This window comes from Orycteropus afer, unplaced genomic scaffold (genome assembly GCF_000298275.1).
Source record: "Orycteropus afer afer isolate SDZICR_OR568_19922 unplaced genomic scaffold, OryAfe1.0 scaffold00015, whole genome shotgun sequence".
Taxonomy (NCBI): Eukaryota; Metazoa; Chordata; class Mammalia; order Tubulidentata; family Orycteropodidae; genus Orycteropus; species Orycteropus afer.
The window spans coordinates 2462466-2478933 of NW_006921602.1; the positions used below are offsets into that span (position 1 = coordinate 2462466).

The 16468-nt window shown below is 39.8% G+C and overlaps 1 protein-coding gene across 1 annotated transcript in view; it reads right to left on the reverse strand.

The window, feature by feature from the left end:
* The window catches only part of THSD4 (thrombospondin type 1 domain containing 4), an 818615-nt gene that overhangs the window by 753389 nt on the left and 48758 nt on the right, over window positions 1-16468 (reverse strand). Inside the window, exon 3 of the mRNA XM_042783252.1 lies at window positions 14596-15043. Coding sequence (XP_042639186.1) covers window positions 14596-15043 — 448 coding nt within the window. The remainder of the gene's footprint in view (window positions 1-14595; window positions 15044-16468) is intronic.

Consider the following 16468-nt stretch of genomic DNA (forward strand, 5'->3'; position numbering starts at 1 on the left):
GTAAATTTTGGTCAATGACATGAGACAAAGTATATGTGAACTGCTGTATGAAAAGTGAATTTACTCTGTAAATCTTCACCCAAATCCTAATAAAAAAAATAAATAAATAAATAAAAAAGATGGCACAAGACTGGACAACATTTCATTCTGCCATTCACAAGGTCACTACCACCACCAATAAGGTTGAAACAAAGTCGACCTTAAAAAAAACTCTTCTGCCACCTCCCACCACTTATCCAGACAGAGACATTGAACTGATTCATTCAAAAGGATTGGGCTAAATTTGTAATTAAAAAAATAGTCTAATGTTGTCTTATAGCAATGTTTCAAACACTTTTTTATTTTTCCCCCATCAAAGAGAAGTTAATAATGTTCTGCTAGAGAAAAGGGTTGGTTTCCCTTTCATTCAGTACATACATCAAAATCCCAAAGGATGTCAGTATGACTAAGCCCAACCATTCACACAGGACAATCCTATATTTTTAAGTATTTTGAACACATGTCCACACAAATCTAGGCCTAACCTGTGAGTGCCCATTTATTTCTTTCTCTTTAAATTATTATATCTCTAGATCTGAAAGGGGAGTACTGGTGTCATAGTGCCTAAGGCATTTGACTGCTAACCAGAAAGGTGGCGGTTCAAACCCACTCACTCCTCAGAAGGAAGGTTGGACAATCTACTTCCATAGTGATACCGCCTCGGAAGTCCAAGGAGGGATCGATATGAGTCGGATTGGACTCCACGGTCGTGAGTGTGTGTGTGTGTGTGTGTATTTGAAAGGAAGGAAGGAGCGCTTCCAAGGTGATACTCGGCTGATAACCAACCGGTCAGCAATTTGAACTTTTATGGAAGAAAAAACGTGACAACCTGCTTCTGTAAAGGTTTACAATCTAGAAAATCCTTTGGGGCAGTTCTATTCTGTCCTATAGGGTCGCTATGAGTTGGAATTTACTCGACAGCACACAACAACAACAACAGCAATATATCAAGAAGGAGGTCAAAAAATACTTTTTATTCGTAAGTAGTCAGGAAATAGATGGCAAAATGTAAACTTATTAAAGCAGCCAAAACTCCTCCTCTCCCAAGCAACACACATTCCTAGTGGCTGCTTTACGTATAGCACACTAAAAAGACTGTCCGCATTCCCCTCTGCTGTCTGCTAGAGCAGGGTATGAAATCCATTCACTGCAAACACTCACTGACTGCTACTATGCACCAGGTGTTGGGACTATTGCCAAGGACCCAGAGAAGGATCAATCATAGTAACGCTTCCAGGGATCTTACAGGCCAAATTGAAAAAAGTACAAATGCAAAAACATGTAACGCAAAGTGAAGAAGTTAGAGAACTGGTTGGGCACTAAATTCTTAATCTTGCAAAGCAAGGAATCAACTGATAGTTTCTAATGTCAGTAGATAAAGACTTCCTAATGTTGATAGATCCAGAAGATAAAAATTTACCCTAAGGAGCTAAAACTATAACTGAAAATTAAAATGCGGCTACAGAAATTAGAAGAGTGGGAGGGGAGGAGGTCGTTTCTTTGTCTTTAAGAGTGAAGAGTCAACAGAGAAATTTTGAAATTGATAAGAAGCTCAGGTATTAGCACATGACTTAAGTTATGGAGATAATGACTTTAAGAACTAAAAATTTCAAATGATGGGCTGTAATTACACCTTAGAAGAGAGATTGGAATGCATTTCTCCCCACCATTACAGTATTTCTATTTGTGTGTATTACTTTTGTTGTTGTTGTTGTTATGTGCCATCGAGTCGGCCCCGACTCATAGCGACCCCTCCTTGGGTTTCCGAGGCAGTATCACTATGGAAGTAGGATTGCCCAACCTTCCGTGAAAAATGACAATGTGAAAAATTCCCATTATTACAACTGCAATGTTAATTTAAAAAAATGCAATGTAATACATTTTAGGTATAAAAGAGTTAAATTGGACCAGAGGCTAGGTCAACAGATGTCAATTCTTACCTTTGCCATTTATTAATTCAATATTAACTGTTATTTACAACTGCTCTGAACTTAAGCATCACCACTGGGCCTAATGTCTTACACAAAGATAAGGTGTATCGGTGTACCACATTATAAGAAATTTGGAAGAAGGGGGATTAAAAAAAAGGGGATTATTTTATTTTGGTTTAAGTAAGCTATTTATCTATATTTACTTATTTTAATATAAATTATGTTTTAAAAAATTATATAATATATTCTGTATTTATTTCTGATTCAAATATGTGTGTGTGTGTATATGTGTATGCATATATAAGTATGCGTGTATATGTTGTTTTTGTATGCCATTCAGTAGCCACTCCTCAGAAGGAAGATTGGGCAATCTACTTCCATAGTGATACTGCCTTAGACACCCAAGGAGGGGTCGTTATGAGTCGAATCCACTTGACAGCAGTGAATTTGGTTTTTTTCTTTAGTTTTTTTCAGTGGATTCTGACTCCGAGCAACCCTATAGGACATAGCAGAACTGTCCCATAGGGTTTTCTTATGGAAGCAGATCGTTAAGTCTTTCTCTTGCAGAACCTGAGTGAGTCTGAACCACCACCTTTCAGTTAGCAGCCCAATTCTTAACCATTGCACCACCAGGGCTCCTTCGATTCCTCATAAAATCTAAAAACCCAGTGCTGTCAAGTTGATTACAACTCAATGCAACCCTACAGGACAGGGTAGAACTGCCCCATAGGGTTTCCAAGGATGTAATCTTTATGGAAGCAGACTGCCACACCTTTCTCCAGCAGAAGAGCTGGTGGGTTTGAACCACTGACCTTGCAGTTAACAGCTGATGCTTAACCACTGCACCACCAAGGTTCATTATATGGGCCTGTGTATATAAAACCACTGATAGTACAAGAAAAAGTCAATAAGAAAACTTTCTATGAAATTTCCAGGTTTGATAAGAAGATGGGAAGCAAAATGTAGCACAAAGCACTGACCCTAGCACATATTTTGCAAATCAGGAGGTTAGTAAAGTAAGCTCGTAAAAAGATACACTTCCTGGGAGCCTCCATTTAGATGGCTTGTCCATTCAGTAACTGGCCTCATAGTTGTTGACAAGCTTTGCACCTTACAGAACTTCACTAAAGTCTTACCTGGCCCATTTGTTTTTTCCAGAAAATCTATCAACTCCTCTTTTATTCAATATCAGACTACATACGAAATCAAATTAGAATGTGCCTGCTTCTCTACATTTGAGATATATCCAACATCTCCCCTTTGTTTTCACTTACTTTGAAGTAGAAATAACTCCATATGGATAAACCCATTGTCAAAAGTCAGTTCTACCCCAGGGAAATTTACTGGAGAGTCAATGATACCTGAACTCATCACATTGGTGTGTGTACTAAAAGCTGCTTTTAGCCACAGGGAGTTTTTCCCTCATAATTTTAAGTGCACTCTGACTAAACTCAGGATCGGGCCTCCTCTGGCAGCAAAGTGCCTGAAAAACTCATAACCTGGTCCCTGACTTGCACCACGGCACCAGGTGACTTGCTCCAGCTTCCCTTCTCTAGAAGGGCTCAGAGTGCAAGTCTTCTCTCCAGGGAGAAAGAGCTGGATTCATAGAGAGATTAAGAGAAGAAAGGAGGCAAGAGAGATGTCTGAACCTCCAAGGCAAAGGGCATCAGGTGTCTTGGATTGTTAATATATCTAGCAAATAACAATATAAAACCCCAGTAAAAATTTAATTTTTGTTTTCGCTCTATCTCCTCAGAGGGATTGAGGTTTGGTTTTGCAAAAACGCCAAGGAGGCCACATGTTCTGACCTCCTCTAATCCCGCAAGAGGAAGGCAGGATTACCAGCAGTAACCCAAGGCCTATTACTGCAAGGCCAGACATGCTGCCTCCCTCCAGCCCTTTAACCAACCGTTCCTCCCAAAGCACCCACCACCTCTCTCCTGGGTTCGATAATTCACTGCAGTGGCCACACAGAGCTCACAGATTATGGGGTTTATTAGGGAAGCACCACAGGCTACAATTCAGGTTCAGGAAAAATGCTCAGTCTCTCTCCCAGCCCACTGTCCCTCAGCCAGCAGTCTCTCACAGTCTCCTTCCCAGCAGTGCTGGTCCCTCAGTGTCTCACTCAGCCATGCGTGTCTCTTGCGTCTCTCTCCCAGCAACGCGTGTCTCAGGAGCCCATATCTCTTTCAGCAGCAGGTCTTCCTCAACCAGCAGTCAGAGAGAGTTCTGCCCCTAGGAGGCCTCCTTTTGAGCCTGGCAGGGTGGTCAAACTAGCCAATCACAGCATCATAACTCTAAGCACCTGAGAGAGAGTGGGAGCCTCCCAGAACATTGTTTTGTGCCACTCCCAACAGAAATACTCCAGGTGGGCGACTTTAGCAATCAGGATCTCCTCAGTTGCTAATAGCAATTCCCATCTGGGAGTTTACAAAGACTTATGGGTAGAAAAGCCACACTAAGTAATTTACTACACTGCAGGTTTCTTCTCCACCTCTTTCACTACTTATAAAAACTGCAACTCTTTTTCTCCCAAATCTGGGAACAGAAAAACTCTGAGATTCAATGAACTTCCACAAAGGGGAAATTTAACTATTTGTTCAATTCCTTGAGTATTTATTACTTTTAGCCATAGCTAAGAAAATGCAGGGCTACAGATAAACCATGCATACCTCCCATCGTTGTCCTATTCACTGCTGAAGACAAACTTGCTGCCAAAGCCATCATTCATTGGAAAAACACTGGATTCTACTCTGTGGTCCCTGAGCCACCACCACCTCCTGCTTCTTATTCCTCAGTCCATGAGAAAGAGATAGCTGCCATCCAAATGACTCCAAGTCATGGCAACTTTATGTTCAATAGAATAAAATGTTGGCTGGTCCCTTTCATGACTTCTTGGAAGGCCCTCCAGGAAGGCTTTAATCCTCCAAGAGGCCTTTGATGACTCTACTCAAGCAAGGTAATTTCCACTGTTCAGAAATTGCAAAGTGCCTACGTAGCATCCTTAGTGGCATATATACTCTGCCCTATTATTAGCTGTTTATGAGACTATCTCTCCCACTGACCTCAAAACCACTTAGGGCAAGAGCTTAATCTTATCTTGGCATCTTCAACACACAGCCTAATAATGCCCGACCCCACTCAGTCAATGTAAATGCTGTGCTTAGAGACTCCATGCAAGAATTCACAATAATGAATGTTTAACAGACTTACAGTCAAAAAGCATAGATTAAGTCTTCCTCAGAAACCTATAGGTCAGCTGATCTTGTTCAAGTCATACCTCCGTGATCCTCTGCTTGCTCACACATAAAGAAGGGCATTGCACTAAAACATGTCTAAGATTGACACTAATTCTAAAAGATCATTGAGTCTGTATCTGTACTAGAGTGTGCCATCTTAATTTTTGAATGATTCTAAAGACATACACATTCGAACAGAACAAGGGCATAATATGTGCTTTAAAACCAGGAAAGGTGTGGGTCAGGGTTGTATCTTTTCACCATACTTATTCAATCTGTATGCTGAGCAAATGATCTGAGAAGCTGGACTATATGAAGAAGGATGTGGCATCAGGTTTGGAGAAAGACTCATTGACAACCTGCAATATGAAGTTGACACAACCTTGCTTAAAGTACTCACTGATGACGATCAAAGGCTATAGCCTTCAACACAAAGAAAGCAAAAATCCTCACAACTGGACCAATAAGAGACATCATGATAAATGGAGAGAGAACTGACATTGTCAAAGACTTCATTTCACTTGGATCCACAATCAACATCTGCAGAAGTAGCCATCAAGAAATAAATGACATTTTGCATTAGGCAAATCTAATGCAAAAGACCTTTTTAAAATGTTAAAAAAAAAAAAAAAAAAAAAACTTAAGGTACACCTGACCTAACCATTATATTTTGTTCTATTGTACATTGGGTTAGTATGAGTCATAACTGACTCTATGACACCTAACAACAAAAGACACACTAGAATGCTTACAACTCCTAGATGGCATCCTAAGGTGAATGCACAGTCAAGGGTGTGAGGAATTCATTTCATGAGGTTGTTTATAGTTTCACTTTCACGGCTTTAAAAAACATGACACAAGGGTAATTATATTGAAACTACATCACAGCTGAAATACTAGGTCTCTTAGCAATCTTGTTTTATTGCTGAGCAAAGGGAAGGGAATCTCAATCACAGCTATCCTAGGGGACAATACGGGACTCTGAATAATACTACTTATTTACAAATTGTGTTGAGTTATCACTAGAACTTGAAAGATGCTCAGCCACAGGAATAACTTACTTCATTCCCACCTACAGAGAAACATGTAAATCAACATTTGCTTACCTGGGTCCAAATGCTTCTTGCTAGTATTTTAATGCAAATATTATTAAGCTAATGTTTATGAAAGGAGCTCTTGTAGTGTAGTGCCTAAGGCACTTGAATGCTAACCAGAAGGCTGTTGGTTCAAACCTACCAGCATCCTCGGAAGGAAGGTTGGGCAATCTACTTCCGTAGTGATACTGCCTCAGAAACCCAAGGAGAGGGGTCGCTATGAGTTGGGGCCAAGTCAATGGCACATAACAACAACACAACAATGTTTATGAATGCTACCACCATGCCAAGCTCCTTGTATACATGATATTATTTGAATCTCACATTATATCTATAAGGTAGGGATTATTCTTATCCCCACTTCACTATGGTCCTCAGAGAGTTAAATGACCTGCCCAAAGAAACTCAGCTCCCAGGTGTCAAAGTTGAGGTTTGCATCCAGCTCAGCTTCACTTCCAAAAAAGCACTGGTGCACTATCCCCTACTGCCTCATTGACTCAACAGTTGATCAGAATTGCTTTCTGACTCTCCACTGTGTATAAAAAAACATGTCTCAGCAATTTATTTCATACATGAAAATCAAGAAAGGTTCATGTGACATTGCTGTATTTTGAAATGTTATGGAAAAATTCTCCATTAAGACTGTCCTTATTTAAGATGGATAGGAGGATGCGAGGGAGAGAACGGAGGTTCCTACCACTTGACAGGTATAAGCAACAACCAACATCTGACAGTATCCTGCCTTATGGTCTTCAGCTATGCTGTTGTTTTGTTTGTTTTGTTTTTGACCCCCAACACTCTTCTCTCTTTTTTTTGTCTTTCTTGAAAGCTCAGATCAAGTGTATCCATGCCTTAGTAGAGTCTATCCCACTCAGTGGATCCTGATCTATGCTCTCCAAGTTCCTCTTCCTCTCTAAGTGTTCCAGCACCAAGTGTAATGAATTATAAATATGCATGTTTGGGTTCCTCTTCCCCACTGGACCATAACCATGTTGAAAAAGGGATCATGACTAATGATGAGACATTGATCCAAGAAATGGAAGTCTGCACAAACATTTCCTCTATTCAGATCACCCCTTATATTCATTACTATACATCTCATAACTGAGTCCTCTACTGCTGGGGTAGAAATGGAGTAGTCCATCAGGATTTGGGCTGATATGGACTGAGAATATAGTTTAATGGGTGAAGTTCTGAAGTCAGTAGATATTTCCAACCTACTCTGGCCTACATCACCTTCTTTTTCTTCTAAGTAAGCACTAGGAAAGAACTCTAAATTCATGCATTATATTTTAATACTTGGAAAGGTCATAATGCATTCCCTATTAGATTATTAAGACTTTTCACAATATTATCCATCATCCGGGAGCTCTGGTGGCATAGTGCCTAAGCCATTTGACTGCTAACCAGAAGGCTGGCAATTCAAACCCACCAGCCACTCCTCAGAAGGAAGGTTGGGCAATCTATTTCCATAGTGATACCACCTTGGAAAACCAAGAAGGGGTTGCTGTGAGTCGGATCTCACTCAACAGCAGTGGCTTTGCTTTTTTTGGTTTATCCATCATCCTCCTATATGAGTAGGAAGATCCACATAATTTGGGACTTATGTGAATGGGCATCTCTTCATGTTGGGCACTGGAGAGGATATGTACATGTGTGTATGAGCCCATCCACCACTCATCTGTCAATCTGTCATAGTGTGGTGGCTTCTGTGTTGCTGTGAGCCTGGAGGCTAGGCCACTGGTATTTCACATACCAGCAGGGTCACTGATGGTGGACAGGTTAAGCAGAGCTTCCAGACTAAGACAGACTCAGAAGAAAGAAGGCACCATCCACTTCTCAAAGAATTGGCGTGAAAACCTTATGAATATCAGTGGAACCTTGTCTAATATATTACTGGAAAACTTTATGAATAGTGCTACATTGCCCAATATAGTGCCCAAAAATGAGCCCCTCAGGTTGGAAGGCACTGAAAATATGACTGGGAAACAGCTGCTTCCTCACAGCAGAGCTGACCTTTAATGATGTGGATGGGTTAAAGCTTTTGAGACCGCTATTTGCTGATATGGCATGACTTAAAATGGAAAGAAACAGGTGCAAACATCCATTAATAATCAGAACATGGAATGTACATAGTATGAATCTAGGAAAATTGGAAGTTGTCAAAAATGAAATGGAACACATAAAGATCGATATGCCAGGCATTAGTGAGCTGAAATGGATTGGTTTTGGCCATTTTGAATCAGACAACCATATGATCTACTATGCTGGGAATGAAAAATTGAAGAGGAATGGTGTGGTATTCATCATCACAAAGAATGTCTCAAGATCAATCCTGAAGTACAATGCTGTCAGTAATAGGATAATATCCATATGCCTACAAGGAACACCAGTTAATACTGTTGTTGTTATTGTTGTTGTTTTGCCATCGAGTCGGCCCCGACTCATAGCGACCCCTCCTTGGGTTTCCGAGGCAGTATCACTACAGAAGTAGGATTGCCCAACCTTCCTTCCGAGGAGTGGCTGGTGGGTTTGAACCGCCAGCCTTCTGGTTAGCAGTGAAGTGCCAGTTAATACTACTATCATTCAATTTACACACCAAATACCAAAGCCAAAGATGAGGAAGATTTTTACCAACTTCTGCAGTCTGAAACTGATCAAACAGGTAATCAAGATGTGTTGACTATCACTGGTGAGTGGAATGTAAAAGTTGGAAACAAAGAAGAATCACCAGTAGTTGGAAAATATGAACTTAGTGATAGAAATAACACTGGAGATCACATGATAGAATTTTGCAAAACCAACTACTTATTCATTGCAAAGGCATTTTTTTCAACAACACAAAGAGTGGCTATACATGTGGACTTCACCAGATGGAGTACACAGGTATCAGGTGGGCTACATCTGTGGCAAGAGGTGATGGAGAAGCTCAATATCTTCAGCCAAAACAAGGCCATGAATTGACTGTTGAACAAACCATTAGTTGCTCATATGCAAGTTCAAGTTGAATCTGAACACAATTAAAAGAAGTCCATGAGAGCCAAAATATGACCTTGATTATATCCCTCCTGAATTTAGAGACTATGTAAACAATAGATTTGATTCATTGAACACCAATGACTGAAAACCAGAGGAATTGTGGGATGACATCAAGAACATCATCCATGAAGAAAGCAAAAGGTCATTAAAATGACAAAAAAAGGAAGAAAAGACCAAAACAGATGTCAAAAGAAACTCTGAAACTTACCCTTGAACAAAGAGTAGTTAAACCAAATGAAAGAAATGACAAGATAAAAGAGCAGAACAGAAGATTTCAAAGGGCAGCTTGAGAAAACAAAGTCAATTATTATAATGAAAAGTGCAAAGACCTGGAGTTAGAAGACCAAAGGGAACAAAGACCCTAGGCATTTCTCAAACTGAAAGACCTGAAGAAAAAATTCAAGCCAGGACAAGTTGCAATACTGAAAGATTCTATGGGAAAAATATTGAATGATGCAGGAAACATCAAAACAAGATGGAAGGAATACACAGAGTCACTGTACCAAAAAGAACTGGTTGATGTTCATCCATTTCAGGAGGTGGCATATGACGAAGAACCAATGGTATTGAAGGAAAAAGCACTGAAGGAACTGCACTGAAGGAACTGGCAAAGAACAAGGCTGCAGGAATTGACGGAATACTCATTGAGATGTTTCAACAAATGGATGCTGCACTGTAGGCACTCACTCATCTATGCCAAGAAATTTGGAAGACAGCTACCTGGCCAACTGACTGGAAAAGATCCTTATTTTTACCTATTCCAAAGAAGAGCGATCACACAGAATGTGGAAATTATTGAACGATATCATTAATATCACACACAAGTAAAATCTTGCTGAAGATAATCCAAAATGGTTGCAGCAGTATATTGACAGAGAACTTCCAGAAATGCAAGCTGGATTCAGAAAACAACTTGGAACAAGGGATAGTATTGCTGATGTCAGATGTATCTTGGCTGAGAGCAAAGAATAACAGAAAGATGTTTACTTTTGCTTTATTGACTATGCGAAAGCATTTCATTGTGTGGATCATAACAAATTATGGATAACATTGAGAAGAATGAGAATTCCAGAACACTTGATTGTGCTCATGAGGAACTTGTACATAGACCAGGAGGCTGCCATTCCAACAGAACAAGGGGATACTGTGTGGTTTAAAATCAGGAAGGAAGCGCCTCAAGGTTGGATCATTTCACCATACCTATTCAATCTGTATGCTGAACAAATAATCCAAGAAGCTGGACTATATGAAAAGGAGCATGGTATCAGGATTGAAGGAAGACTCATTAACAACCTGAGATACACAGATGACACAATTTTGCTTGCTGAATGTGAGGATGACTTGAAGCACTTACTGATAGAGATTAAAAACTACAGTCTGTAGTATGGATTACATTTCAACATAAAGAAAATGAAAATCCTCACAACTGGACCAATAAGCAGCATCATGACAAATGGAGAAAAGATTGAAGTTGTTAAAGATTTCATATTACTTGGTTTCACAATCAACCCTCATGAAAGCAACAGTCAAGACATCAGACGATGTATTGCACTGGGCAAATCTGCTGCAAAAGACCTCTTTAAAGTGCTGAAGAGCAAAGATGTTTCTTTGAAGACTAAGGTGTGCCTAACCCAAGCCATGGTATTTTTAATCGTTTCATATGCATGTGAGAGCTGGACAATGAACAAGGAACACTGAAGAAGAGTTGATGCTTTTGAGTCGTGGTGTTGGTGAAGAATACTGAAAATACTATGCACTGCCAAAAGAACTAACAAATCTGTCCTGGAAGAAGTGCAGCTAGAATGCTCTTTGGAAGAGAGAATGGCAGACTTCATCTCACCTACTTTGGTCATGTTGTCAGAAGGGACCATTCCTAAGTGAAGGATATCATGCTTGGTTAAGTGGAGGGTCAATTAAAAAGGGGAAGGCCCTCAACAAGATGGATTAACACAGTGGCTGCAAAGATGGGCTCAGGTCTGACAAGGATTCGGAGTCTAGCACAGGACCAGGCAGTGTTCCATTCCGTTGTACATAGGGTTGCTATGAGTCAGAGCCAACACAACAGCAACTAAGAACCATAACAACATATGAAATCACTGATGCCAAGATACTGGAACTATATAGATAATGTGCAAAAAGGAAAAAAAGGTTAACCCAGCAGGTCAGAGATTGCTATCCTTAGAAAGTCCTGCTTGCAAGGTTGGCCTTTGGCTAGTGTTTGGGAACTTGGATTTTGAGAGGGTTCCACCATTTCCTAAACTATACAAACAATACAGTTTTTGCTGGGCATCTGCCTTCCTTCTGGGAAGTTGAAATTTTGATAAATAGTAGGCAAAGTGTGCCTACATGACCAGTCTCTGATAAAAATTGTGCTCACTAAGTTTATCATGAGCTCCCCTGGTGGACAATAGCTTGTATTATCACAATTTATTGCTGGAGGAATTAAGTTCATCTTATGTGACTCCTTGGAGAAGTGGACTCTTAGGAGCTTTCACCTGGTTTCACCTAGACTTTGCTCTGCTCACCTTTTCCCTTTCCTAAGTGTTGGGCAATCCACTTCCGTAGTGATACCACCTCGGAAACCCAAGGAGGGGTCGCTATGAGTCAGGTCTAACTCGAAGGCATATAACAACAGCAACAAGTATTCTTTATATCCTTTCTCTGTAATAAGTTATAGCTGTGAGTATGACTATATGATGAATTCTGTGAGTCCTTCTAGAAAATCATGGAACCTGGAAGTAGCTTCAGGGACCCCCAACATAGAGAGTTTTAAAGTGTTCATGGAGTGTTGCCCAACTCATTAGAAGGCATGGGTTTATAAATAGAAGACATACAGCAATGAGACTTCTAAGGACTGTTACCTCCTTAATAGGGTAAATGGAACACAGACTTTTGGTGATGGGGACACTGGGGAGGATACTGTACAAAACATTAAAGTGAAGAGAATGAAATTAGATTTGTACAATCCTTTGTCAATATTTCTTTCTCTAGCATTTGAACCTTTTTTTTTTTTTTTTTTTTGTCTACTTCTAATATGCTGGCAAATATCATGAATTCGCAAGAATTTTCTAAGATTCTTTGCAATTCAATATCCTCAATGATGTGGTTAACCCAGGCACCAATGAAATCAAAGCTCCTTCATGGGCAGAGACACCTACATTGGCAAGGCAAGCCTGGCAAAAGCAATGATTAAAAAATGTCACTTAAATTAAAGAAACGCCAAGTAGATCACAGCTCTCCACACATGCCAAATACACATTCTCTTTTCCCTTCTCTTTATCGTTCAACTTGGTCCTCAAAATTAAGAGACTTACAGTGTATGAAAGAATTTGTTTTTTTATTAGAAATGAATTCAATTCATTTTCAAAGAACATCAATGGATATCCAGAACAGGGACCATGAGTGTGATCATGAATGCAAGTGATTCCTTATGCTGATAAACTACTTTTCAATTTACAAAGCAGTTTCTTAACATCATCTCTTTTGATCCTCATAACAAGTCTATGAAGTACATAATAAGACTTTTGCCACTTATGTTCCATGGAACCTAATATGTTAAAAGCCAAGCAGTGATGCACAATAAGACTTACTGGTTGACTGATCAGTAATGGCTTTAGAAAAATTACTGCTTTATAAGTATTAATAATTCCTAAAATCTGTCAGTGGAAGAACAAGTTAAAAAGCAATCCAGGCATTCCAAAGAATTATTAAAATCACAAATTAAGTCATTTCTATGGCCTCTATACCAGGAAATATATTTTTAATGAGGAAATTGAAGCTAATATATAACAGCTGTCCTGTTACCTATTAGGGCAGATTAAATTATTAATGAAAAATATAGCAACTCAGAAATGTAACCTTTAAACACTCTCTTATTACTCTTTTATATACAGTCTTTAAACTGATATTTTAAAAAAACACATTTGGTCATCTTTTGTAGTGTATACTGATCATTTTCTCTGCCACTCACTAGCTGTGGATTCTTCAGGACATTATCTAACCTCCCTTCACAACCAGAGAGTGGAGAGAACAGTAAACTCACATGGCCTGGTCTGTTGTGAGTTTTCCACAGTAGTAGCTAGTATTAAAACCATGAAGGTTTAATGAGTAAATATTTATAGAATGAATATCCAAAGTAGGTATTCAGCCTATATATACCAGTATAGCCATTATAGGTTCTTAAAACATGGAAATATCTTCATACCAGTTAGAAAATAAGTCCTGCTCAAACCTAGACATACTGGAGCCACTGAGGCCAGATGACTCCCTGAAACTACTACCCTGAGGAAATCTTTAATCTTAAACCAAATCATGCCCTGAAGTCATCTTTGAACCAAATAATAGTATAGCATAATTAGGAAAAAAAATATCTGCATTAAGCACTAGACTTATTTAAAGAATTATCTATATGTGATCAACTTGACAACAGCAACTTGAAAAGACTGATGAGAAGCATAGAGAGGCAGTGAGTTTGTGTTAATGATGGTGACTTAGTTGGGAAAAGGTTGTCAGGAAAGATGGTACAACTTAAAGAATATAACTAATGTCACCAAATTGTACCTGCAGAAAATTTGAAATGGTGTATGTATGCTTTGTTGTGTATATTTTCAACAAATTTAAAAAGGAATTCTTGCCAAGAGGGCTCCAAGTGTTCCCTACCATCCCAACTGTCTCAGCTATTCTTCTAAGCCATCTTCAGACTTCTTTATGATATAATAACTAAAGGGTTTATGCTTGGAACAATTGAGTGCCTCCAGGAACCATACTGGATGGTACCTATGCCAGTCAATCCCCCCAAAAAATCTCACCTTCTAGGAATCATCACTGGTTACCCTGAATCAGCCAAACTGAACCTGATTCATAGACTCATGAGCAAAAAATACTGTTGATGTAAGCCGCTGAAATTTGGAGAGTTGTCTGTTATATAGCAATAGCTAAGTAATACTGTTGCTAAGTGATTATCAATATGCAATTCAGTAAATAATATATTAGGTAATAAATCAATTACTTTATAAAAAAAGAAAATATTCGAGGAAAATAAATGGAGAGAAAAAAGAAGGAGAGATAAAAAGGTGTATTAACATGATACCCCAAAATCATGCTTTTTGGTAGAAGTATTTATACCATGGGAATGGGCAAGTGCTGCAAATTAGGCCTTTCTCCACCCCTTGCTGTCTTCACAGGCTCTGCACTAACAACAGAAGATAAAAGCAAAGGCAGCCTTGAGGACAGCACAAGGCAGTGTGTACTCACATTGGTGTTGCACAGCTTATACTGTCTATAGGCCCCAATGCAGGAGATTGCTGTAGACCGGGCAGGCTGCGAGAAACTCTGAGCAGCCCTGTGGGACCCCACACCATTGTTGTTGCTTGTCTCCGGGCTGTGGAAGAGACTCGAGGCTGCAGGGAAGCCTTGGTCATTGGTCAATGGCAGCTGGTAGATGGAAGCTTCTGAGGTCTGCAGTCCAGAGAGAGGATCACTGTCACTTTGGTACACAGAGCTATGCTGGGGGTCCTGGCTGGCTGGCAGACCGTAGCCATGTCTAGGACTGGATGCCCCCTGGGACCTGGAATGTCGAGGTGAAGGTCTCTGTCTCCGAAGCCTCTGTGGCGTGTGTCCAGTGTCTGTCTGCAGTGGTAAGATGTATGGGGCCTTACCATAGCCATACTTGCCAGGGCCAATGGGGCCTCGGGTCCTGCTCCTAAAAGGAGGGAAAGGAGAAGAACAGAGTCATGTGACCTTTCCTGTGAACCCAGAAGCACTGCTCCCTGGTAGAGGAACTGAAGCTTGAGAGAGAGCTTACAGTGCAGTAGGGAGTTAGAAAGAGGACATTCCAGGAGATGGGTGAAACATGGAGAAAGACACAGAGGCTGAAAAGTGGGTGAAGGTGACATCAACAGTCAACAGGGAGAACAGAAGATGATGGGAAGGAACTGGAAAGGAGGTTACAAAAGCAAGCTACAGTCAGTGTTCAGGTCTTATATCAGGGAATTAGGTATTTTTGTAGGTCATACTGAGCCACATGTATACAAACATGATTGCAATTTCAGCCATAGTACCTTTCCTGTTCACTTTTTTATGGTAATAAAAACAATTGTTTTTCTCACTCAACTGTGCCTAAAATTGCAGATCTTGTTACCATACTATTCATGACCAAAAAGCTTTTCTACATAAATGGAACTTAGCTAAGTAACCAAATTCTAATCAAGCCCAGTAGCTTAACTTGCACTGGGTAAAATTTAACCTGTGCAGAGATTAAAAGAGGTTGAGCAACTGGCTACTACATTCACTCTTCAGGAAACCTTGCTGACCAATGGGTAAATGGTCATCTTCACATTGTTATGGATCTTAAGATTTAGTCAAGACTTGTCGCCTGGTGAGACAATATGAAAATAACATAAACCATAGTGTGCAGGCAAATGTTTAACAACTGGCATTCCAAGGGATGGAGAAAGGACTAATTTGTAGCATTTGCCCATTTCCATGGTGTAAATACTCCTAGCATGGCTGATTTAAAGCTACCAAGGTTGGACAATCTACTTCCATAGTGATACTGCCTTGGCAACCCAAGGAGGGGTCACTATGAGTCAGGTCTGACTCGATGCCACATAACAACAACAACAATGTGAAGATAATCAGCCTTAGCAAACAGATACTAATTAACTGGCTCCAGTACACCACTGCATGCAAATTTATTGTGCAATTACTGTTTGCAAAATTAAGAGCTAAGAATGGTGAAGAAATACAAAAGTGAATCAGACATGCTTCCCAAGACCCCAGGCTTACAACTAAAATATAATAAAGAGTAGAGTACGGGCCATAGAAGCAATGCAAGAATTGGGAATTCTGAGGCAAGAGGAAGAACTTCTGCCTTGAGTGATTTGAAAAGATTTCAGTCATTGGTCTGAGAGATGGAAAGTACAGGTCCCAATACTCTGTGGAAGGACTTAAGTAAGTCATCTAACTCTTACTTATTTGTAAAACGACTGAACTGGATTAAATGACTGCCAAAGTCGCTCCAGCTCTAAAATTATATGCTTCCATAATAATTAATTTTACATTTATGTAAAGTTGGAAATGTGCCCAAGGGTTTCTACAGGATGGCCCCATTAAAATAAGCACACTG